The 25,922-nt window shown below is 42.6% G+C and overlaps 8 protein-coding genes across 8 annotated transcripts; 3 read left to right on the forward strand and 5 right to left on the reverse strand.

Moving 5' to 3' along the window:
* Positions 1–3,479: 3,479 nt before the first annotated feature.
* Positions 3,480–3,980, reverse strand: Bfra_009641 (uncharacterized protein; the record flags this gene model as incomplete). Its single annotated transcript, XM_037339982.1, has 1 exon — positions 3,480–3,980. One exon carries the CDS (start codon positions 3,978–3,980, stop codon positions 3,480–3,482), a length of 501 nt encoding a protein of 166 aa, XP_037189205.1.
* A 1,498-nt stretch (positions 3,981–5,478) lies between these two features.
* On the forward strand, positions 5,479–5,893 carry Bfra_009642 (uncharacterized protein; the record flags this gene model as incomplete). Its single annotated transcript, XM_037339983.1, has 2 exons — positions 5,479–5,683; positions 5,775–5,893. The coding sequence occupies 2 exons, from the start codon at positions 5,479–5,481 to the stop codon at positions 5,891–5,893; spliced, it is 324 nt and encodes a 107-aa protein (XP_037189206.1).
* Positions 5,894–6,172: 279 nt separating this feature from the next.
* Positions 6,173–7,060, reverse strand: Bfra_009643 (uncharacterized protein; the record flags this gene model as incomplete). The annotated part of the gene is made up of 3 exons (XM_037339984.1): positions 6,173–6,310; positions 6,621–6,917; positions 7,001–7,060. The coding sequence occupies 3 exons, from the start codon at positions 7,058–7,060 to the stop codon at positions 6,173–6,175; spliced, it is 495 nt and encodes a 164-aa protein (XP_037189207.1).
* Positions 7,061–7,275: 215 nt separating this feature from the next.
* Bfra_009644 (uncharacterized protein) lies at positions 7,276–7,605 on the forward strand (the record flags this gene model as incomplete). The annotated part of the gene is made up of 2 exons (XM_037339985.1): positions 7,276–7,286; positions 7,353–7,605. 2 exons carry the CDS (start codon positions 7,276–7,278, stop codon positions 7,603–7,605), a joined length of 264 nt encoding a protein of 87 aa, XP_037189208.1.
* A 5,095-nt stretch (positions 7,606–12,700) lies between these two features.
* Positions 12,701–14,521, reverse strand: Bfra_009645 (putative trna (uracil-5-)-methyltransferase protein; the record flags this gene model as incomplete). The annotated part of the gene is made up of 1 exon (XM_037339986.1): positions 12,701–14,521. One exon carries the CDS (start codon positions 14,519–14,521, stop codon positions 12,701–12,703), a length of 1,821 nt encoding a protein of 606 aa, XP_037189209.1.
* A 682-nt stretch (positions 14,522–15,203) lies between these two features.
* On the reverse strand, positions 15,204–15,813 carry Bfra_009646 (uncharacterized protein; the record flags this gene model as incomplete). Its single annotated transcript, XM_037339987.1, has 2 exons — positions 15,204–15,300; positions 15,413–15,813. 2 exons carry the CDS (start codon positions 15,811–15,813, stop codon positions 15,204–15,206), a joined length of 498 nt encoding a protein of 165 aa, XP_037189210.1.
* Positions 15,814–17,960: 2,147 nt separating this feature from the next.
* Bfra_009647 (putative vhs domain-containing protein) lies at positions 17,961–19,740 on the reverse strand (the record flags this gene model as incomplete). The annotated part of the gene is made up of 4 exons (XM_037339988.1): positions 17,961–18,208; positions 18,301–18,457; positions 18,631–19,089; positions 19,138–19,740. 4 exons carry the CDS (start codon positions 19,738–19,740, stop codon positions 17,961–17,963), a joined length of 1,467 nt encoding a protein of 488 aa, XP_037189211.1.
* A 1,062-nt stretch (positions 19,741–20,802) lies between these two features.
* Bfra_009648 (uncharacterized protein) lies at positions 20,803–25,798 on the forward strand (the record flags this gene model as incomplete). Its single annotated transcript, XM_037339989.1, has 6 exons — positions 20,803–20,876; positions 20,936–23,500; positions 24,207–24,300; positions 24,703–25,290; positions 25,387–25,528; positions 25,596–25,798. 6 exons carry the CDS (start codon positions 20,803–20,805, stop codon positions 25,796–25,798), a joined length of 3,666 nt encoding a protein of 1,221 aa, XP_037189212.1.
* Positions 25,799–25,922: the final 124 nt, after the last annotated feature.

Raw genomic sequence — 25,922 nt, forward strand, 5'->3', positions numbered from 1 at the left:
TATCTAATTCTAGCCCCCACTGGTCGAAGAACAGGTCGAAACGGTACGAAACGATATATACCGCCTCTTCTGATGTATGATGATATATTTGTACAGTATGAAACATATAGAAATAGCAACTAGGAATCTTAACCATGTCGTATCTCCATGTTGAGAAGCGTGCACGCATAATTTGTAAGCCTAGGGTTTCGATTAATAGATACCTAGGTAGTTACTCGAAAGCGATTTCGGATTAACTTCAAAGTACCGGTCAACAGGTCTGATCAAATCAAGCCTTCGCCCTGCCCAGCATTCAACTGCATACCCAACCCAAGGCACTGCTTCCTACTGGTAAGTATTTGGTGATAGAATTACAGAAGTGATGAATATATGTATTTGAACCAGACCACGTCGAATTCCGATTTATCCATTGATGGTTTGGGACAGTCTGATACTTGGCATCGCTTGTGTTATCCCAGCTTGTTAAGATTCAATATCATTGCTTAGTCTACGGGGAAAGATACCGGCGGGGGTGGAGAAGGTCTAGTTCCTTAACGACTCCCGAGCTTCTTTCCTGAGCTGCTCCGTCATTTTCCTTATGGCGACACCGAATTCGGTAACCAGCTAAGCTTGAATACAACCAATCCTACTCACCAATTCTTGCCAGTAATAGATTGCACAAGATTTCGTATCAGAATCCTCGAGAATCAAAGCTTACAATAGAACAGCACGTACAAAACGAACTGTACAATTGAGGCACATACATCGTGGCTCATGATCTTCAACGCTTCGGATGGGATCCGACCAAGAACGTTAATCCTCGGTATAGAAAAGGGCACGCAAAAATTAACTAACACTGCCACCATCTCGTGCATCGCCAAATCCTCATATCTCTGACTTATCATGCGGCACGGCAAGTGAGACTAGACTCATTTCTTCATCTCGGTATTTATTCCTCCATCCTTTATTTTCATTTAAGTTGACAGCCCGCCCCCAAGATCTTTAAATTCGAAACCTTCAGCAACGTTGCAGCCACACCTTGTTTTCCTCGGTCCTACTAAGTTCACCACACCCTCTTTTCTTCCCCTGTCTCGTTCAATTCCAAATCCATCACACACTGCATTTCATCCAGGCTTAATTTACCAATCCGTCGGTTCGATCCATTAAGTATGCTTTATCCAGTGAGCGAAGCTACTTGGAGTAGGGTGTACAGTAGTGCAAGCGTTTTTCTCCACACACACAAGTAGATGTACCTGGATTATAGTTCTCCACACCACCCTCGGGAAATGGGTTTGTACTAAGTCTCTCCTATTCGCATAATCTCCAGTTCGAGAAATCCATCTCTCATCTCTTTGGCGCTTTGATATTCGAAGGCGTGATGCAATATTCATACATTACAAGATTCCATCGAAATTATAGATCTAAAGTAGGAAATTATATCTCGATCCTCTTCTGGCTCTCATTTGCTCCTCCATCTTATTTTCGCCTTGCGCAACACAAGCCCGGCATTTGTTCTCCAGCAATTACAACATAGGAGGATCCTGAGAAGATCATGCATGGTTTCATGTCTTGCCATTGCGACAGTTAGAAGTGCTTGCTTGTTTGTGTCATAGAATGCGACGGTGAAGGATCAAAGTCTAAACGCTATTCCTTTAGTACATGAGTGTTCGAGTGTTCGGGAAGAGATCTGGGTGTCGAGATTTTGCTCAGTCGGTCCGCTAGTCTACTCGCAATTCCAGATTTTCATTTATATTGTCATGAGGCTTGAGGGATCAATTCGACTGACAACTACCTAGAATAAAGAGAACATTGTTACTTTTATATTGATACATGAAAATGCAAGAGAAACTAGAGAACGGCGCAAGAGAATTACCTGGCTAAATACCAAGTATTCAAAATACAGTAGGGAATTATCAAGTCAGATTGTATTTCACAATAGTAAAATATAAACTTCGTAGCTTTCAACCCGATGATCACTCGAGAGTTGAATTTTGAATGTATTAAACAGCAAGACAGCATGTAGATCATACATAACTTGCGTGTCGAACCGATTTCTTTCCTGTATCTAGGGAGTTCCTTTAGCTATTTTATCATATCCACTACCTGAGGGATATGCCAATTTATCTTAAACAAAGACACACATACACATATATGTATAACTAGAATCAAATAATAATAACCGACTTGATGTTGAAGATTCAGAAACCCTCTTAGTGTGTTAGGATAGAGCGAAGCGAAAAAGCCTCCACGGCAGTGGCCTAGCGGAGCGTCACTTCAATTTTGAGAAGTTGATCTCTTGCTTCGATATTTAGGACTGAAAGCGAGATTTGCAACTTCAATGCTTTTGTGATATATGTTAGAGATTGGATGGAAGAAGCAGTTGTCAGCTGAATGGGGTGGCGGATCAACAGCTGTGTTTTGATGTTCACGATACTTGTCCAGCTTCGAAGGATATTCAGCCAATCAGTCTAACTAATCTGTGTTAGTGTCTCTTGATATCTCGTGCTACTGTCAGTGGAACAGTGGAGTGACATGATGATTTTTGATGAGAAACATTTCAGGTACACATGACTTCTCATAACAACCTTCACGTGAAAGACTCTACCAACACCAAGCTATAATCAACTCAACATCATACATGTATAACAGGCAATACCGCAACCATCACACAAATTCAGAGCACAAGATAGAGAGAGTAAGCTCAAGTTCTGAAAGTAGAATTTAATTCATTCCAATCAAGAGATCATAGTGATCTACAACTAAACTAACTAGCATCCCCAATACACTAACAACTTAAGCGAATGCTTAACGACTTCTCCCTCCTTTCCTATCCTTCGACTTCCCTGGGGTATATTCATCATCAATCATCAATCATCAATAAACAAAAGAAATCCATCCTATCCATGCGTTCCGTATCATTTCAAGAATGTAAACACGTGCTGTCCCAAAATCAGAATCCATCCAAGCCAGTCCCGCCGGTCATCCTATGCCATGTCTGTTTCATAAGTAAATCCAATGCATGCTTGAGGTGCCTGATTTCACCATCATCGCTATGCGCCCTATCCCAGATTCCATCATCAATCTTCCCGGTGAAGAGATGCCCTATCCTATCCTATCCTATCCTATCCATGCATGTTTGCCATATCCCAAGCGAAACCCATCAGGGTATCGCATCCCATTCCATTATGTCTCCTATCCAATCTCCCTTGCATCCGAATCCCGGCAGTCGTTTGAGTTGACGAGATAAGCGGTGCGCAAGATGCAGCTCGGTGGTTATGACATGGAGTTGCCTTTATCATTCCTTCTATAATCTGTTCGTTTCGAAAGTCGCCTGTTGAAACTGATGATATCTATCTAGTGTATCTATCTATTGGGTATAAAATATTCTGATCTATTCATAATAATTAGTTACTGTATTCCAAACTCGATATCAAGGATTGGTAGATAGGGAACTTACCAGAAAAAAGATCCTATCCTAAGAACATGTTCAAACTAGTCTTTCATTCACCAACCTCGGAGATGGGTGTCATGTGTTTGCTTGAGTGTGCGCCAGAGCTGTGTCTTGACTTTCTGGAAGAAGATCCATGCTTCTTCTTGCTCTTCTCAGCTGCCTTTTCTCTCTTCTTTGCCTTCTCAGCAGCGTGTTGTGCGATTAACTCTCTCATGAGTGCTGCGTTATCGACAACGACGTATTGAGGTTCGCACATCGATCCAGAGGGAGAACGAACATTGGGTGTGGCGAGTGGTGAACAATCTTCTTCTTCAAAGACAGAAGTGTAGAGTCCACATGAAAGCTCTTCGTCGGAGAATGCAGAGGAGGTGTATGAGTAGTTTTGGGTTTGGGCATCGATAGAATCGCTAGAGTTCATGGAGGAGCGTCGAGGCCAGGATGGGTAGGCACATGAAGGAGATTGTGGACGCGAGCTGGAGGAGGAGGGAATTTCCATTGCGGAGGTGCTGTAACTTGTTGAGGGTGGAGATGGTGTGTATGAGAAATACATTTTGACTTGTTTGTATTTGTATAGTTGTATGTGTTTGAATAAATTTATCGTTTCAGAGTTAAGTCTGAAGTATCAAAAAAAATCCGGGGTCGATTCGAGATATAAATATGAATCACTCTAAATATTCCACACGGAAATATTCCTTAGATATTTTCAGACCGAGTCAGTTCGGAGCCTAAACACCTGAAAGCCCGTTCGTAATCTGCACCAAAGGAATCTCGGTATCGAGTTACACTGTTGGTGTGCAATGACTCGTTTTGGAAGTGTAACGATAAGTCTAGCGTCAGCCCTGCAAAGTACCGTATCGATATGCGATAATGGATGTCAAAGTCGTAGAAAATTCGCCAGCTCGGTAGTTTACTCAGCCCCAGTATTTATAAGAAGGGATGATGGATCGAACGGGAAAACTCCGCTTATATATAAATATAGTCCGGAGTATCTCGGGGTCTGGAGAAAAAGGCTTGAGGGATGGTAAACGTGGTAGTAGATAGTAATCGAGGGATGATGAGTGAGCTTCGGATGTAACAATATGAGATTTGATGAGGTCAGAATGAGTAAGTAGTTGTTATTGTTGGTAGTGGAGGTATTAAACTTTGTATTCTGAAAATAGTTGGTTTGAGGGAGGCGGATATCAGCAAGTAATATAACTTTTTGGATCTGGATTCGAGAATGATGATGATGATGGATGAAACGAGAATTCCGTTGTTATATCAATATCAAATTTTGTCTGTTCGTTTTGTTTTTTTGTTGTGTATGCAGGATTTAGCTCAGGTAGGTTTGCTTTATTCCTTTCCGTTGTGCTGTGGTGCATGCGTTGGGATATGTCGTAAATAATAATAATTGTATGTAGGTACCAAAGTACAGCGTAGCGTTACCATATAAAATTATATGTAGTCAAACACGAAAAAAAAATTATGTACGTCCTTTGGAATGAATCATATATGATAGACCCCTCCCGGAAGCAGGCCTGAGTCGCGAACGAACATTTTACTTGCATTTGGGGAGCGGTGGGCTGCCATGTTTTCATTCCAATCCTTGTTTACTTTTTTTTTACAACACTTACGCATAATTTTTGCAACATGGAGAAAAATTGAAAGAAACCTAGTTCCCCACGCGCGGTGTAGGGGCAAAATGGATCTGTGGCTTTTAGTAATTCCGGAAGGCAGAAACACGTTGCAACAAACAAGGAGATTACCTGTTTAGTTCGCCAGTGTCATGTATTCTTCCCGTCTGAAAGTAAGAGTTTTCAAGGCGGTGACTGAGAAATGATGGATGAACGGGGCACGACTGGGCTGGACTACTGACTCTGACAATTTTATGGGCATGGACAGACGGGGACGGGGAGATATGCAATGGGGAATTAGATTTAGCCTTAGCAGTATATCCATAATTTTGCCGGTTTCGTTGGTGCGCACACATATTCGGTTCGCCTTACCAGGTGTATAAGATTACTTTGATAATTATGGCTACTGATCACAGATCATAAACTAGAAACTCGATGGAAGGAAGCATGTGCGCGGGGCATATGAAGGAAGAAACTTCAAGAAAGGGCCTTTTGGTGGGCACTATGGGGCATTTCATGGGCATTCTCATTACCATGTATATGCCAAAAGAAAAAAAGCAAGGGAAAATGTCAAAAGAGATGAGGACTAGAACTTTGGCCATGAGTTTGGGCAACGAGAAGCCCAAACTAAAACCACGGAGTAATACTTGAAAGTTTGAAACATTTTAAATTTTTCCTTATTCATGTTGTGAACTAAACTACAAGAGTACTTATTCTCATGGTAACGGTAGTACTCAACGGGGCCTTTATGTTGAGAGCACAGATATATCCACCAACCATTCTCGCTTCTCAGAAGTACCCCTTCATCGCGAATATTTCCATCACGTATCGTCTAGACAAGAATATATAACCCAATCGGTGATAATCAATTGGGTCTTACTTCAGGAATTTAATTGACCTGACCGCCAAATCCCCCTACCGGAACAAAAGTGAATAATTTGCCTAGATCGTTCATCTCCATTCGGTCAACAGTTCAGAGGTAACACGGTGAAGCATTTCAGCGTAGCTACCCCACGCCAAAGAGTACAAGACCTATCGGAAGTGCTCTATTCATCTTGCTCGCGTCAAGCAACGTCTTTCACCGCTCTGTTTTTCATTGATCTACCTTGCATAAAACTTTGATTATCGTTCACAAATTCCTATCCCGTATCTTCACTGCAACCTTATTTCTCGAATCTGCGGTTTCGCTCCGCAAGCCTTCCGCTTTAGTATTCGAGTATTGATAGTGTTGATAGTGTTGATAGTGGTGATATGTATCGATAGATGACTATTTTCGTTAATCGTGGATTTTCAGGGTCTTAGAGTTCGATATTTGACATGACAGTTCAATGCCGGAGAATCATTTTCCAGCTGACTTGAGTTAAGATCAGTCAAGAACTGACAAGACTCAAAATACAACTCAAAGCATGGATGTCGTCAACGCTTTCAGCATGAAATCTCAACTCAAGCCGGAAACAAGGTAAATGAAGCCGGTAAGATTTGCATTCATTATATTTCCTGCACTTTCCCATTTTCATATATCACCCGGGTTCCCGTCTCAACTCCTCAATATCCTCGTTTCGTCTCCTTCATCATACATATGCCAGATACCGTAGGGTGTTCGGTGCCTCGCCTCCGCAAATTGAACGGTCCGACCGGTTACGGGTATGTGCTTTGACGAGTGCGAACGAGCGTCCTTTTTTATATATTTCTTTTTTTTTTCCTTTTGCTACGTTTTGAATATGACTCGTATTTTCGCAAAAATAACCTACTTTGATGGCATCAATTCTTTTTGATACACAGATCTTGATTTCAAGTTTTGCCTCGTCGGAAGCTTTTCGGGGAATTGTCAAGTCTAAGGGATTAGATTTTTTTCTTGTTCCGCGGTGCATTCCCTGATTTTGGTCTAAGTTTTAAGGGTCCATACGCACATTAGCCACAAAACGGTCGGATCAAGAAATAGTATGTATCTATGTACAATAGGCTTGGTTTGATATGCGTAGAGGTCTGCTGGCTGAATCAAAAGAAAACAACACATGCTTTTGAATATGCCGTTTCAGATTCGTTCAAGAAGTGTTCCCCCATATCTACCCCGTATATCGCGGGGCCAGAACAGATCAACCATATGAATGTAGATCTTGTGATAATCTTTGACCTCGAGACTCGAGTCTATTTGTTTCATTCCTCTACTCTTGAGTCCTGTGGAAGCCCGAGTTCAAGTCACATCACCAATGAAAACACATATGTGTAATAATGTGTGTTATGTAAGTAGATCTTACCTAGGTCTACCCGACGATGTGAATGTGATCTCCCGCGCCAATGACGGAAAGGAAGGATAACGAGGATAACAACGATAACGAGGATAACGAGGATAAGAGTTCAAGGATAAGAAACACGGATAAGAAACGGATAAGGATTTATCAGCTCGAGTTCTCCGCTTCATCCATTCTATCCACTTCTTCTAGAACGAATTTCCAACTTTTAGAAGTAAGACATTTCGTAAAGAAACCCCACGAACAAGAAACCCGCGATAAAACTCAGGTCTTCCCTATCGAATCCTTCTTCCAAGCTTGGAATGTATAATGAACTCAAAAAACTCAAAACCTTGTATTAAATACCGAAATGCTCCCGAAGACGAAAACCTCCTGCTCCTTTGCGACGAGTTGGCCAGTTGGCGAGCTGGAAGACAGAAATAGGAGGGAGTACAACACATTGAAGTTCTGCCTAGTAAAGTAATAATAATCATCCTCGATTTCATCAATCAGCAAATCGCATACATGGCTTTTACGAGAATTGTCCCCAGTAGGATTTTTACTGTGCAAAGTCATCAGCGCCCAAGAACCAAATGCAACGTTGTTAACTTGATGCTGAGTCGATGTCGGGTTAATAAGAGACGGTGAAGAAAAGTCTTGGGATTATCTCCAACATTCGTATGTGTGTATGAAATGGATGGTAATAGTTTGAGATATCGAATTTTCTTATTCGTCGGCGATTTACCGAATAGGAATTTTGGGGTTACATGTTACATATCGATGGGATAGGTGAATTTCTAACATGTACGAGATGAGTGAGTGGTTTTGATGTGACGGGGAGTTTTAGGGTGATCTATGGGTGATCTATGGGAATGTGTGAATAAAATGATTGGTTCGTATGGTTGGATCTCATCTCATCTTATCTAAAGCCCTATCACATATTGGACTTCATCACTGTCGCATCACCCGCTTGGTCTCACGAATAGTACGTTGTTATACTGTCGCTATCACAATGATAGGTTTCCAAGGTTCGAATTAGAATTCCCAAATTCCCCAGTTGTTATCACACAAATCCCGGAGCGTCTATTCCACTCTGTCTAAAGATTGCCTAGGTAAGGCAAATTGGGGTTGTACAACTAATCGTCATCTCATCTCATCACCATCACCAGTTCTCAATACCCAATACTATTATGATACTTGTGACATCTTCACCTGTCACCTCTGAGGTGACACATCTGGCACACCTCCGTCAGACAAACTTCGTGTGGCTAAGCTCAATAACTTACAGACTGTAGCGACAACTAATGACTCACATTCAAATCACACAACACAACGAATGAATTTGTTTCGTCAAATGTGAATTCGTCAACGTCGGCGAGTTAACCTTGACTCCCACAACATCAACGTATGTGATTACCACAAAATCACAACGTCTGGGTTGGGTTTGGAACGTTGAGGCTTGAGGCAATTTCAATTTCAATTTCAAATTAGAAGATATCTGTTTAATCGCCTCAACTACCCTCGCCGAGAGAGTTCGCGAATGTTGTAGCTCAACAGGCGTAATGTAGCGAAACCACACTTACCATCTACTCAAACCCTAACCCACAAATCACAACCATCTATTTTGAGTATAATAGTTGAATGAGCGAAATTTCATTCCTGTGGTGTATAATTAATTTAACATGTTGTACCAATGTAATAAATTGAATTTCAGAGTCAGCCTTTTCTACCCCTCTACTCCACTCTTCCCTCCCTGCACGAATTCTGCCATTTTTTTATCTACTGTTTTTCTTTATCCACTTGCATGGCAACCTGTTCCTTCCTCCCCGACCTCATATTTGCAAGTTGTTCGGACGAAATTTCTTAGTCTCGACCCTTCATACATAAAACCTGCATCAAATTATTATTCAAAAGTGTTTGTAACATGAGTAGTACTTCGTTCATGCGCTTTCATTGTCTAGATACCAAGAAAAATAATAAAATCACAAGCTTTCTCATACAAAAATACAAGTAGACTGGGCAAAATTGAGCCGCGTTGGGCTTCTCTACATAAGTAGTGTGTTTTGAAAAGTAAGCTTTTGGAACTACTGCAAGATATGTTGTACATCCAACCTTTCATCCCACTAATCTATCATCCTTCTCATTCTCATTGCCTTGAATGAAACTTTTGTGCTTTTTTTTTCTGCCGTTTGGTAAGAGGAATGAGGGGCATGTATCATGTCGTAGCTACCTACCTTCCAGTACCAGCTTATACATTATTCCCGTGGGTGTGAGCTACAAAGTTGTTATCCACTCTCGAGCCTTAGAGGTATCTGTACAATATATGTACAGTATCACGCGCTGCCCCTCCAAGCAACTCCACAATGTACCGACCACTTTCCAAGCTTGCACAAATTTATCAAAATAGCCCCTCTCCGGTTTGAGAGAACTACCTAATCTCCACATGCTTCTCGAAGCTGACTGTTGAGGACCCAGCAGGAGCGGGCAGACAGGCGAAAAATTTTCTTCTTTGCATATTCATATCAAGTACTTGGAAGTTGAAGTTTGATCATGTATGTATGTATGTATGTATGTATGTATGTATGTGTGTATGTAGGTGTGTTCTCGAGCCAAGCTGCTAGTATTGTAGACTAGTATTATGTATAGAGTACCAGTGATCCACAGTGTGGATACCTTGAGTGCAGGAACTAGGCCCTTCGTACATCTGTGTTTCACCATGAATGCGAACCATTTGGAGAGGTAACTTTAACCTTAGTTTTACTTACCTGGGAGGAATGTCGTGTGTCAATTTCTTCCCGCGTAAGAGTACATAATACATACATGTGTTTAGGCGATATGTGAATATGCACATGTCATAGGTACTTGCTTCGGAGTTTGTACTGTACGTTAAAGTACATACATGAATATTGTCCCGAGAAGTTGAAAGCTCCTAAAGTTGCTATTGGGGAAGTAATGGATGAAGAGGTATTGCACAAGGTGAGGGGCTATGCTGTTTTGCGGGTTTTAAGGAAGGGCCAAGGTGTGGCTCTTTGGGTGCAGAGGATGGGAGAGAAACATTTGAGGAAGTTTGCATGCTGAGCTGAGTGTGTTGATGGGTGGTTGGTAGGCAGAGGAAAGCTAGGAGGTATGACTGGTATTAGATGCTCTAAATTATACGCTACATTCCATCGTAAATTTCCAAATCCAACGCATGCGGCGTAAGTTAAAGGTTCGACCTTCCTTCTCCTAGCTATCATCAAGATTCATGACTCAATACAATAATGATCACCATTGAAGGAGTGAGTACACGACTTCTAGCCTTCCAAAGATCTTCCAGTTTCACATCCAGAGGCCATCCATTCTAGCTAATCCAACCTCCCCTAAAAGAGCCAAGCTTCCATCCAGTGATCAATTCTTGCCACCCCATCATGATCGCCATGCTCACAATGATCTTCCTCCCCATCATCCTCATCCGCACTTTACAGAAACAAAGAATAGCATGAAAAGGGTACAAACGGATATTTCTGGATCTACACTGCATTTTCTCTCTCTTGTATATATGTATTCCTCCACTCCACTCCACTATTCCACTGCGTGCTGCATGCACCGCGCATTCGCATTTGTATTCAAGTCACCAGGTAAACACAGAGTACAGTAGGTATTTCCTCCGAGTGAGTCCCACGAGTATTTGGCCGTAGAATACCCATCCACATACTTTATGTAATGTATACATGTGAGTTTTACGAGTTGAGATGCGAAGTATTGCAAACAAGTACGACGAGGCTTGGAGTCTACGAGTATTGTAAGTACATACTACATGAGCATCCTTCCTCTCTGCCCGTACGTTTCGAGATTCACGAGTTGCATATCACGGCATGTTACGGGATGCATGTTACATATTATATAGTGTATACTGTGTAGTATACTCATTCATTCATCTATATGGCGGGAGGAAAAGGATAGAAGGAAGGAGAAAGAAGGACGTGCGCAATGCATTACTTTTGCATGTCTGCATTGCATGTCGGATTGTGTGTGTATGTTTGTACGAGACGAGGATGCACTGGGGTTGATAGAGAATATGAAATCCAGTAGGTAGGGAGGGGGGATATGGCAGAATGGCAGAAAACGTGTATTTCATGGGGTTTTAGGGTTTAGAGTTTGGGATTAGATTTGGAGGTTGATGATGAGAATAGAAATTGATGAGTAGGTGAATGTGTAATCTTGAAATGATCTCACTGTGTGAGAAAGCGATCAGAGGGTTAGGGTTTAATGGAGGGGTTTTGACGAGGTCGAGCGACGGAAAAGAAGGGAAGTCATGAATGTCATTTTGTAGTCTGGTTCTTCCATCACTCAAATTGCAATTCAGTCCTTCAACTTTGATATCGCATTGTCATATGATATCTAACTCATACTCACACACGGAAAAGAGTTCCAGGTAATATTCTAGCAAATTGATTATCATTCAGGTTTTCATATATTTCCTACCCCCTCCAGTTCCTCTTCATTCCTCATTCCACTTTTGCGTCTTTTTCTTTTTTTTTTTGGTTCATTTAAAACCCCTCAGTACTCGGGTTATTCAGACAAAAAGATGACTGTAATGAATTCATTTTCGGAGGTGCCTCCAGCGAATCAATGAACTAGCTGATGCTATCTATATACATATATCAACCATCCTCCAAATCCACATTGCATTACCAACTTTCAACTTTCCAATATCAATCCCCTCCAGCCCAATGAGTAACCCCCAACTTCCAATTTCCAATCTCTACCTTTCACCTTCCATTTAAGTTCCTATCCTCCCCATCTATATCCCCACTCCACCCCAACCTCAACCTCCAATCTATCCTAGGCCCCCCTTCATTCTCTCATCCCCATATCCACACGCACAAGCACAGCACTGCCCAGAAGATACATACGCATTGCCGTTACGAAATCTCCCGAGCTCAATCCCTTCAGCATGCATATACTCCATAAAATCCTGTATTTTCCTCTCACCTTCACCTCTCACCTCTTACTTCTTACCTCCACCACTCAGCAGACCATGCATGCAATGTAACAATCCAAGATCTGACAATCCCACGATCCCACAATTTTGAATTTCTCAGCAATACAACACGAGATGCGATGAGATAAAAAAGATAACAATTATTCCTCCTATCGGCTGATGTTAGGTAGACGTAACGAAGTATTGCCAGAGTGGAGGCGGAGTGGAGTGGAGTTTCCACAATATATGCGGGGAGATTAGAGATATATTTTGAAGAACTTGGATTTGGAAGGAGGTTATTTGAGCAGCTTGGCGGACAAGCAAGTAAGAAATCAAGCAAGGAAGTAAATAAATGTTTGAAAATATTTTGATTGGTTGATAGTATATTCTGAAAATCAAGTCGAATATCAAGATCTAGCCTTCTAAAGGTATAGGCAGAAAGTCCGTTTAGGGAACTCAATTTCTATTCTGACATCTTGACCTCATTCGAAACCGGTTCCTCCTTGGCTGGTTCGGGTTCGGCCGGTTCTTCTTTAGCCACTTCCTCTTTGCCGTCAACCATCTCCGCATCTCCACCCTTGACTTCCCCATCAACTCTGCTGAGCACCGCCACCCCCTCCACATGCCCTGTCTGTGGGAAAAAGTCGAAACCCCTCAAACTCTCAATCTCGTATCTAACTCCCACCTCGCTTCCATTAACCAAAACCCCCACATCTCTCGCTTGCGTATGGACATTACAACTGACATAGACTACTCTTCTCGGTCCAAATTTCAACAACTGACTCAAGAAACTTTCATCGCATCCTTTTCTCGGAGGATCAATGACTACCACCGTTTCATCTCTAGGATAAGTGACTTGTTTGAAGAGTTTTGGTGCATCTGCTGCCATGAAACTGCATCTTGATGCATCTAATTTATTGAGTTCGGCGTTGCGACGAGCAGATATGATGGAGGCGTCTGAGATATCTATTCCGGTTGAGGATTTGAACAGAGATGAGAGTGTAATGGTGAAGAGTCCGGAGCCGGAATACGCATCGATTAAGTATTGGATTTTTGGTAGGTCTGGGGAGTAGGATCCTGGAGGTGGTAAAGCATGGTCTCGAATGTATTGGGTGAAAACGGGAAGAATAGAATTGTTGTTTTGGAAGAAAGAACCCGCAATGCTGGTAAAAAGGAATTTGTCAATGTACTCTGTCGATTCCCCTTTGTTATCCGTAATGCAAGTTTTCAGATCAGTGTACTCGGGAGTCGTGACTTTAATGGTGTTAGGTGGTGTTTCCATGTCTTCTTGGTATTCCGCATCGCCTTTGTAAATCCTCTTGGTGCTCTCTCGTAATAAAATCGTAGCTCCTCGTTGGTATTTATGGAGTTCCTCTGCAACTCTTTTCCTCTCAACCTTCATTCCCATTCTTACTGCGTCTGTTCCGATTGGACAATCCTCAATATCCAATGTTGCCCGTTTCCCTTTTTGCATAAATCCAATTTCTGGAACCTTATCAAAAGCAGCTTTGATATCACTCCTCCTGTTTGACCTACTCCTATAACCTGGTGGTCCGTCAAAATGTGGAGTAAGCTTCGTGCGATATTCGTATTGTAATGGACTTCCAATAGTATCCAAAATAGCTGGTACTAGTTCCGATGGAAGTTGTGAGAAATTTTTGTATGCCTTCTCAACAATCGATTTCTTGTGTTTCAATTGCTCCGAATAATCTAACATCTGGAATTGGCATCCGGAACATTTGCTGAAGTATTTGCAGTTTACTCGACTGTCATCTCGGAGAGGAGATGGTTGAACCACGGAAACAAAGTCTGCTAAAGAGTAATTGTCTCTTGGAAAATGTGTAATGACTTTTGCCTTTACAATATCCCCTGGCACACTGAATGGTACAACATATATTCTGTTCGTAGGTGGGTGAAGCGCAAGTCCGTCTCCTGTGGATGATATCTCAACAACCTTGACTTCGATCTCCGTGAATCTCTCTGGTAATGCTGCTTCTACTTGAGTCTCTGCCACAACAGGCGCTGTTTCAGCAGATGCTGATTTCTCTTGTTCTGCTCCATTTTCGACCTTCGCAGACTCGGGATTTCCATTTTCGATTGGGACCTGAGAAGCATTGGAGATTTTCTGCGCCTCAAACAATGCTCGCACATCTGCTATTAAAACTTCTTCAGATGATCCCTCCTTGACTGGCTTTGGTTTATAAGCCTTTTGTCTTTTAGGAGCTCGGCCGCCTTGATGTTGCTTTCTTTTGCGATCCGGTCCTTGGTCTGCTGATGGAGTCATTGCGAAGAAGTTATAGGATCGAATTGGGGTAAATTTGTATAGTAAAGGTTTTGAAATAAAAGCTCTTGAAAGATTCCTAGAGCATTTCAACATTAAAAAAATCCAATTCAAAATGCAGAGCGCAGAGGATGACTTGATTCACTGAAAATTGCGATTATTCTTAGAAGTCAAAATTTCGGTCCTCTCAAGCTTTGAACTTTTTTCCCTAGGGCCAATTGGCTTGGGGTCTAGCGTCATGGTCAATGGAAGTTTAGCGTTCATGTGAAATTTATGATACTCCACCAAAATTTACTGCATTAATAAACATCAATTATGGAATTATATATGGGGATTTGGATTGTCGACCAATTATCGAATTGGAATTATAAACTATATGACAGAACCAAAACTTTCCTCTCTTCTTCAAATTGTCATGGTGCTCTACGTATACATCACGTCTTCTCCAACACAACACGAGGGGTAAAACAACCTCCCGTTACCAATACCAGCTAGATCCCTTCCTAATAGGAATCCGACAAGAATACAAACGCCGCGGAGGTTCTCTCCTCCTGAACACAGCCGACATGCTGGCTGTTCAATTCTGATACGTGTACGGAGCATTTCAACGTAGCTCCTTCGATTGTCGCAACTCTTTGTGCTATTGTTTCTTTCCTTCCATCGCCCGCGCCCACTCTTTCAAAGTTCATCCCGAATCTTTTCCATCCTTGTGCCAAATCTTCTTCACTGCATCTGTGACGGAGAATCCTCCGAATAGCCAATCGTCTGAATGCCTTCCGCACCTATTACTCCAAGTCAGCACATGGCAATGTGGAAGTTATTGCTGCAGAAAGCTTGACTATCAAGATGCTAGCCGAGAATATCAACAACATCAAAGCCTTTCGAAAAACTTACTCGGTATAGACATTAGCATGTTCATTACTCGAATGTCTTCTCTTAACCCCATCCTTCTTCTCCCCTCCCTTCCCCCTATTGCCATTCCCACTCCTTGCTTCCTCAAATCTCGTCCTTTCCGTCTGCCCGTTTCGCATAGATTTCTCTTCCGATCTTCTCCTCATCAACATCGATGGAGTAGGCGACTTTTCTCTTCCTATAAATGCAGGAGTCGATTCTGTTTGTTGAATACCCATCTCCATCTCTCTTCCTTTCCCTCTCCCTGCAACTCTGATATCGGAAGAATCGCTGCTCTGGGTGTCCAAAGTGGTGATAGAGTTTAAACTCTCGTAATCATCCAATGCCATTTCTCGTCCTGTTGATGTCGATGACGACGACAATGATGGTGGTGATCTCTTCATATTTACCGATTGCTAATGAATGGATATTGGTTTATTGGTTTATATGTGGTTGAGTTGCTCACTCGGTTTGGCACAATTGATAGGTCACTTCTTGAAAGAGGCGTTCACTCAGGTCCCACCACACCTCAAAATGAATATGTATCCAAAAAGTAATGTCAGAACTCTTTTTCTTCGAATCCTGTAGATATCGATATCTATATATAATCGTTCTTGAAATCTGACACGTTTCGTTTGTTCAAGTTCCTCAGAATGAATACAAGTAAAATGGTACACATTCCACCTTCATTCTTCGCAGCGAGCATCGACATATTTAATCATTTCCAACTGAGGAATCTTGTGCCATGATTACTTACTCGGCGAATATCCTATCTTCAAAAAGGCTCAAACGGCATCCCAAGTCGTAAGTCCAACCTATAAGGCTGACCCTGTATGCATGGAGTACCAGGTATTTCCACAACCCTGTAAGATTTGATTGGACAACTTATCCGGGTTCCGGCTTAGGTGGAAGTCCCGTGCCGATTGTGTGTCTTGGTGGAGAAAGGGCTGGATGAGTGTGACGTAAACTTGTTCCTCTATCATGGGTCTCAGGAAGCAACTTTGTTCTTTTGATCAGTTTGGTTGAGGGAAGAACAATTGATGGGGTTGGAGATAGCATCACGGGATGAAGTAGACAAGGGTGTTATTGGCAAAGAAGGGTCTGAGGCATTTAGTCGCAACAAATATATCTAGGCAGTAGCCTTTAGAATGCGGTATTTTGGGTGCGAAATACCTCACTTCTATGCCCAATTATGTGAAGGTATGAACTGTTCTGCGAATGCATTGCTCGAACACATTTTTTGTTTGGAATAGGTAGGGACGAGTCTTTCAAGCGACAGAATTTGAATTTAAGAGTGAGCGGACTCAGTACACGAAGAGAGAGATTGACAAAAGCGGTTCTTTAAAATCGACTGAAGGGGCATCATCCGAAAGAAGTCAAGATCGCTAGAGTCTGGTAGTTATGGAAGATTCTTGACATCAATATGGCTAGGTATAGCAGGATAACTCTGAGGGGGAAGATGTCAGAAGGAATGAAGTGAATGAACATAAATCATGCTCCGCTTGTCAAATATGCAAACCTCACGCTGTCAACATTGTTCCAGCCACTCTCCAAACCATCGATCACTAAGATCATATATATGAGATGAAGAGCAGAAAGCTCAGCAGGAAATGCATAGCGTCAAACATCATTGAGAGCCCGTCTCATTTTACTGTAGATGATAGATATCATAAATGCATGTCTTGCATAAATGTCCTGTACGCACTTTCATCAAAACTCAGAAGAGATTGCTGGCCGTGAGTCCCAAAAAATGATAACGACATACCATAATATCCTCATGTCGAACTTGTACGCTATATGAGCTGCAACCAAAAGCTTAGTTTCGGAACCTATTCAAAGACACGGCGACGATTTAGAATATATTCTACATCGCTGCTTCAGCTAAAAATCAGCTGGAAGGGAGAAGTATAGTACATGCTCCACTGGAAGTCATCAAGTGTTCATTATACATCCTATATATTGGATAATAACTCCCAAATAGCATGACCCCGCTTCTCGGTTTTTACTCCAACTTCATCTACAACAATATATATCAAATTCTATTCATCACTCTTGAAGTGCATACCTAGTGTGTACTATAATGTCCCTCTTGATGAGAATCTAAAAGTCCTGGTGTGAGTACACACCCCGTGTATCCCAAAGTCACCATGCAAAAGCTCCAGAGTTTTCCACAGATGTCGAGATTTATTAGTGAGTCTTTCGGCCACCGAAGGTAGAGATTCAATTTGTAGAGTAGTAAAGCTTGATCATCATCCTAAACTATGCCTTTAGTACACTTTCGCAATTGATTATCCTATTCCTCATCTATTCATCCATTATCCATGACTCTTTCAGCCTCAGTTCATCACCGCCAAGCTTCACACCTCACTGCACAGCACCGCACCACCCTAAAAGATATTCCTCCATCCATGCTATGGTTTGCCAATAAAACAAGTCCCATTTGGTTCCAAAACAGCCAGTCTAAATTAACCAATCCACATCACCCAATGCACCACAATTTACCACCCCAGATGGTAGTCTTCCGATGTAACAAAGCATCCAAAACCTACGCTCAATCAAGAGCATTGCGATCAGCAAACGGGTCATTTTCATCCTCCTCCTCTTCTTCGTCCTCTGATTCCTGTGCTCTCGGGTGAGTCGTTTGAACAGGAGTAGGTGGTGCAGGACGATGAGCCGGTTTGGTTGGACTATGTGGGCCTGTGAGTGGGCCTGTACCGAGTGTAAGATCATGTAATTGTTGTGTTGTTGAATCACTAGCTCTACGCCCTGCCTTACGTTCTGCATTATTAATTTCCGCCACTGTATGATGTTAGTACGTGCTTAAATGCGACAATTCAATGTTTTCATTATTCTCAAAAATCGAAGGTAATCTCGAGGATGAATACACATACTTTTGTAGAGATGAGCTTGCTCGGCCATTTCGTCGTCAGAGTCACTGTCTGCGTCAATCGATCTATCCAATTGTTCGAATGTCATTAAGGCATTGACCAATCCATCGTTTGCGTGAAGAAGCCCTCCAAGCCATTCCTCGGCCTCTACATGTTGGATCTGAAAAATTGGTTAGCAAATTCAAGTATGTATTGACCAGGTGTTACCACAGTGCGGATTGCAGTCTGACAATCAGAGAGATTCAATTTTCCAATACTATTGGATCATTGGAAGTCTACATCTAATCTACTGGCATGGTCTACTGGACACACTGATCTTGACTTCGAACTTACATATCGAAGAATCTTCCTTCGTAGCAGTTTACAGGTATCAAAATATTGCGAGGCTGTTTTATTTTCAGAAATTCGCTCCTTCTCTCGATCGATATGTCTCAATGCGTTCAAAAGATTGGTAGATGCAACAGTTGATTCCGCGATAGCAGCCTTCATTGCTTCTTTCTCGGCTTCTAGGTTGAAAGGCTTGTGTTTCTTCTTCTTATCCTTCTTATCGTCTTTTTTGACCTTCTTAGCAGATCCAGACATAATTGAGGATGCCCGCTCTCTGGTACTAGCAGATGCAGTTGTTAAAGAGCTTTGTCTTGAGTGAGAAGGTCCAGCTTTAGAGGGAGCTGGTTTAGAAGAAACAGGTGTAGATGGCTCTTCAAGCTCGTCATCCTGGAAGGGATTTTCCTCTGTTTCACGGAGAACTTTCGATCTATCTTGCGTGACAACCTTCCTTGTATCAGGTAGTGCCTTGAAGTGCGTTAGTAAGTGGTATAACAACATGCAGATGATACATACATGAAGGAGATTGACGACGTCTTCCATCCCAGAAACTTTCTTATATTTAATTGCCCAGCCTCGAAATAGCTCCCTGCATTTAGCTTTCACCGCAGGGTCTGAAGTGCTTGAAACACCACAGACACGTAGACGTTCGAGGAAAGCATCATCGGAGGCAAAAACGTGTTCAAACTTTGGGCCGGCATTCTGAACAAGGCCATCCAAAATTTCCAAAGCTCGAAGCTGACGTTGTACGTTACCATATTTGAGCTTCTTTCGAAGAGCTCTAGTGGCTTCTCTAGGGCCGGTAGCTTGAAGCTTGATAACATCTACCAAATCTGGAATACCGCCATAGGCACCGTCCTCGTTTTCTTCACTAGTGAGACGTTCGATAGCGACGGTAACTGCTGAATATGGTTTCTTCTGTTTACGACGAACATATATTAGTTCTTCTGTCTTTGTTGTTTTCTGTCTGCCAAAAAGAAGATTTCCCACATGACCTCTATGGAAATAGTCGGATTGAGGTTCTGAAGGAATGTATGATGCAGTGTAAGATCTTGCATGGCGACGTTGAAGTTTTCTCTTGGCAGACCTACTACCATGCTCGCCATGACAGGAGGACATCAGTCATAAATCTCACAAATCACGAATATGTCTCCATAATCTCATGATGTGAGTTGATAAGAATGGGGCAATTCCGGATGTAATTAAGAGGAATGAAGAAAGTCAAGAACCAAAAGTAGAGAATGGCTATGGAGTACTGACCGAAGAAAACATATTTGCCTACCCGTATCTCAGGAGCCTTGACTACGAAAGGGATTGGCTTCGCTACAAGCTTCTTCCGAAATGTCTAACAAGAGACCAATAGTACGAGTGCAGGAAGGACGAACAAATATATCGGGATAACCAAGAATAAGTGGATGCAGACTGTATTGATTTGATGGGATTCAAAAATGTATGTAGTGTGAGTTGTCGAGAAAGGAACTTATCAGATTTTAATGTCAAATGCTCTCCTGCCACGTCTTAAAGTGGAAGGTGGGGGGAGGGGGATTTGGGTTTGTGTTGGATGATCTGTGAATGTTTCTTTTGGTGATATCTGACTGATTTCCTCTCTCTGTACAGAAGTAGCTAGTGTATCTAGTACGGTATATCGATATCAGTGAGATAAAAACATTCAATAATGAGTCGACGATAAGTAGTGAACCAGTAGATATGAATATTGAGTGAGTGCTGATTTAGATTACTCAGACGAGATCAAAGTATTTCTTGGTTTTGGTTATGTTTTAAGTGAAGCATGTGATGTACGGAGTGTGTAAAGGGATTGAAAGAAGACTAGTAAAGCGGGGCGGGACGGCTCTTTAGTGTCCGAGGTACCCACTTTAATGGCATATGAGCCTTAGGCTCTGTACACCCGTTTTGAAGCTTCTCTTGGTCAAACTTCAATCGCCAGGGCTTCTATCTGCAACTTTCAACTACACAGGATCGATTGTTGGTTCTTGTCCGTGCTTTCGAGACATTTATCTTACCGTCTGAACTCAACATATGAATACTCAGTTCAGTTGTTCGCCAATATTCAATTGATGACGTAAAAACGGAGGGGAGATTGATGAAGGAGGGGCATGACGGGGGTGTTGCGACAAGTGATGGATTGAGGAAGAGTTGGTGGTGAATTGAAATATGGTCAAGATGGCGCAGTATCAGGGCTTGAATCAAGAGGACTTGGAAGGAGAAGGAAGAACTCAAGGAAATCTTTCACACATGTTTGTTTGGAGTTTGCCATAATTCAATTCTGTCATACTAATACTTTATCAACAAACAGTGCTTCAGAAACAGCGATGCGCCCATATCTATCCTTCACTCCAATCAATCTTAATCGTTCAAAAAGTCTAAACCCAATATCACCTTTGACACGAACAATCAATCCATTGAGAACTTTGCGCAACACAGATGTCTACGACCTACCAGATGATGCCCCGAGTCCTCCCACTCCAGGTGGTAAAAAGCGACGAACTCCACGCTCGAAGAATGGCCCCACGAAAGTCTTACCCAATGCCCAATCGCATACAAACACTACCGTTGAAGCTTGTGACACTGAACTATTTGAGGTAGCATCGCCGAAGAGGAGGAAAATTCCTACGAAAGGAGCGCAACCAGAATTCAAGGTCCCTTCTAGAGTAAAAACAATACCTGCTCATCAAGATCTTGAGCAACCATCCAACGAATTAGGCGACAGGCCTTCTGTTTCTCAATTGGTAACACCACCTGATACTCATAAGAGATCTAAGAAGCGAGCGCTTTCTGCCACAGTTACCAAGCGGAAGAAATCTTCAGAGTTGTTTCAGAACTCAACAGTTACCAAACCAGCATTGTCTCGCTTCATCTCAAAGTCTTTAGGAAAACAACCACAATCCATCAATCGACTACAAGGTTTTACAACAACTGAGGAACAGATGAAACTCAATTCAAATGGGATTGCGAACACAACTTTACGGAAATTAGCAACTTTTAGATATGTGCCTCGCGATGAGAATCCATTGGCAAACCAATCGATCACTGCGAGCAAAAGAGAGGAGATTCATGTTACACTGGATAAGTATCGTGATGGACATGCTTTTGAAGAGTCACATCATACCTCATCAGACTATGCGCATATATCGAGCGTCTCATTTTTCGAAGAGGCTTTGTGGATCCCAAAACAATCTTTTGATACCAATGAGCCTGACACTATTCGTATTAACCAACCTCAAACCCATCCCTTTTCTGAAAATCTATTGGCCTCTGACACGCAGCAGAAGGTATTCCAAATTGAGTACTCGCTAAGCCAATCTTGTGGCCCTCTCACCTTTGGTGAAGGAATACTGGCGAATGCTCTTGAAAAAAACACCAATAATGATGTTGGCAGGCAGCAGTCGCAACAAGTGCCGCCAACAATCGACAGCAGTGTGACCACTCAGCTTGGAGACATGACTTCCGAGGTGCCAGAATACAATACACATCTTCCAGAAGTTAATGATCAGCTGCCCAACACCGGATTCGAGCAAGAACAAGCACCGAATTCTCGGTCACTGGCACTTATGCCAACAAATAGAGCCGGAACTTATCATAGCGACAATCTATTTGAGCGACTAGTCATTGAAGAAGGCGTGCTAACGAACACAAATCCTCCCCTAGATTGTTTTGATAGCGATAGCTTTGGCGATGATATTGATGATGAAGATTTGTTAGCGTTGCTTGCAGATCCCGCTATTCTCGAGTCTCCCATGAGAGGCGAAGTGATCCAAAGCATCCCAATGCAACCATGTTCACCTTCCATTTCACATATCGTTTCTTCCTTAGGCACGAGAACAACACAATTACACGATCCCGTCACTCTTTCGCAAGAAGTCACTCGCACTACATCTCCACTCATCGTTGCGGATGAGGGTGACGATTTCCCAATGGATACAGATTTGGAAGAAGAATTGTGTCGACTCGCAGGAACAAGTCAAGTTCAAGGTGTTGTAGAATCATTTGAACCACCACCAAGTTTAACCCTTCCGCTTGACGGTGATGATACTGACAGGGAAGTATACGATGATACTCTTCAATTCTCTTCACCCCCGCCCCGAGAATCATTTTCTAAAGGAATGGCGCTGGCCAAATCCACTGATAAATCTAGTCCCTCGAAACCACCAGCGACACAAGAAGATGCAGATTGGAGGTATATTACATCGACAGCTTTGAGGTCGGTCAAAGCTCCAGTCATTCAATCTTCGGAGGCCCTCATCCAACCATTGAAAAACAGACCTCTAAAGAAACTTTCTACACCCGTTCAATCGGTTCAAACCAACATATCAAAAGTGTGGCTTGATGATAGTCATGAATATCTACCCCTCGTACCGTTTGCTCGGCCGAAATTTCCCCAAATAGTTCAAGATCGATGCCCAATCAATGGATTATCCTCCCAAACCGTTCTTCGTGTTTGTTTCCGGATTGGTGAGATGCTTAAAGAAGGGAGTCGATGCAATGCGATGGGTCAAGACGCAATTATAGAGCTCTTTGCCCGTGTTAATTTCTCATCTCGAGAACCTGGTACTACTAAACAGCATTTTCAATTTGCAGACTTATTTCATGATCGACCACCATTTGCTAATGGTGTTCTCGCGAACTTTAAGATGACGGGACTGGCAGAGAGTGAAAGTGGAACTTTCATCGAATCAAGCGAATCGTTGATGGTAAGATGTTTGGGCAGAGTTAAGAAGGACGTGAAAAATGGTTCTTGGCTGTTGCATATCATCAATGTCAGAGTGACGGATTGGGAAGAGACAAGATGGACGAAGAGAATTGTTTGTGGAGAGCGTGAAGAACAAGTCAAAGTAAAGACCACTGCTACCATTACTAACTTGTGAGAGGGGATGACCTGATATAGATATTTGAGGATCCTGCTATCGTTGCTATCATACTACTTACTGTGTATTGTTGCTGATCTAGAAGAGCGCAGACTAACATTTAGAAAGGACTAATCATTGCAGATATGGCATCTTTAATGCTGAAATCTTTAGCTACATTAATGCAATTCTACTTTTTGAAACAAATTTACACACATCGTTCGTATGCATACTAATAAAAGCTTAACGTTGGGACTTGATCAGACCAAAATGCTAGATCAAGTCGAAATGCTTCTGCCTAGAAAGTCCTATTCATCACATGATTTGCATAGCCCTACAGGGCTACGAACCGACCAATCAGAACTTCTCAATTCGTCAAGTGGCAGAAGCCTAGACCCGCATATGCAAGTCTAACTCTTATCGCATTTCATCATCGTTCACCAGCAAATAACATTCCATCCCATTATTGTGGCAGTGTTGCAAGCTTGCAAGCCGAGTTTGGATGACGCGGCGAAATTTCATAAGAGAGAATTCCTTTTATTATATGTGTGGTTTTCCCTTGGGTTCTAGGCAGAAAGAAGTGAGATCTTGAAATTTGGAAGCTTTTTGTTCAATTTCATAGTTTGTCGATTGAAATACGCGGAAGGGGATACGTACGCTTTCTTGTTCCCGTCAAGTCTATTTGCAAACGCTTCGGGTTTGATCCACATTTTTCAGGTACAGGTACGCGGATAGAAATAGAGTTTGGGTATACGGAAGAGATTCTGACTCCGGATTTTCGGAAGTGTCGAAGATGAATCGCTCGCGTTATGAAGCTGTGAGTTTCTTTTCCTTTGGTTTCATTGGGATTGGAAGTGCAATGCGCAATGGGAGGGGATGAGGATTGCGTGACTCGGAGGGGTATGGAGATTGGAGATTGAGGATTGGAAACTTCTACTTCTGTATTGAGCTTCGTAATGCTTGATTGGAGTTGCTATGTATGCATCGAGTGTCAAGTAGATAGGGGAGGCTGTCGTTTGTTTATTGGTGAATATTGCTATTCGTCGCCTTGCTTCTACTATTCTCATTCTTAGCCACTTTTCTCCACCTTTTCATTACGTCCGCAAGACACCGCACCTTACGTTCCACCCTTCAGACACATTCATGGTCACATATCTCATCATCTTTCTATCTCCATCCCTAAGCAAAGCCCACCAATCAACTAACCTCCCCCATCTAGCTCCCCCGCACCTCTTCTCCCTCCTCAAATCCCCCGATCCTTCTCGACCCAATTTTTCAAAGTCACCCCTCCTACAACTACAACTCCGGCACTCCTACATCTGTTCCCTCATCCGCCCTTTCAAGCCATCGAACATCTATCACTAGTATCTCATCCCGTACCCCACCGCCTAGCTTTCACAGTAGTCAAGTTGCGCATCTGAATAGTCAAGGATCTTCGCAATTTCCCTCCAGCAACACATATGGAAACGCAACAGGAGGAGTAAGCGGAGTAGGCGCAGCAGGGACTACACCATTCCCTCCTTTCAACAATTCATATGCTACGAATTATCCAGACTCCGCACCACCATCTTTTCATTCCCGCTCTAGTACCCCGCGTCCAACGCCGAGTACGAGGACGTTGGCAAGTAATGTTAGTGGGGTTAGCGGTGTAAGTGGAGGAAGTGGAGTAGATCTTTGGGGCGTAGCGACTACTACTTCTGGAGGCGATGAAGCGGGGGAAGATAGAGAGGGGACGGGGGGGCTAATGATGGTGAAAGGATTGGAGAGGAGAATGGAGAGGTTGGAGGAGAGTATCGGGAGGTTGCTTGTAAGTTTATCCTTCCCCCTACTTTCCATCTTGGAGGAGAGGACGATAAATAACCAGAACAGAGAGAAAAAAAATCAAGCTAACGATACAACGCAGTTGGAAAATGAAGAACTTCGCATATTAAGAGCAGCTGGTACAGGTATCAATGCAGGGGGCGAGAATCAAAGAAACAGACAGAATTGCTGTGTTGTATTCACCGATGCATCGAGAGATATGGAGGAGGCGTTGATTATGAATGGTATTTCTCTCCTTTATTACCTCTCATCCTATCTCCCATCTCTTACACAACAACTAAAAAATTCAAGGCCACAATAACTGCTGCGTGCGTTTTACCTCCTCCACAAACTCATCAGATAGAAAGTTGCAGCGTAAGAAAGAATTGCTTATGGCGATTGCGTTTATGACGTTGTTAGTGACGGTTTTTGTGCTGATGGTTAATGGGTATGCGAGGGAGGCGAGCGGGGAAAGGGAAAGGGAGGTAGGGGGTTATGAGGAGAAGAGGGATTAGGTGAGGGTTAGCATTGGAGAAGATAATGTGATGGTGCAGTGAATTATGATGAGACTTCATAGAGTGACTGAAACTCCGGGGGTATAGAGAAGAAGAGGGGGTCTAATGACGGAATGATAGACGG

Source organism: Botrytis fragariae (assembly GCF_013461495.1).
Source record: "Botrytis fragariae strain BVB16 chromosome Unknown tig00000163, whole genome shotgun sequence".
Lineage (NCBI taxonomy): Eukaryota > Fungi > Ascomycota > Leotiomycetes > Helotiales > Sclerotiniaceae > Botrytis > Botrytis fragariae.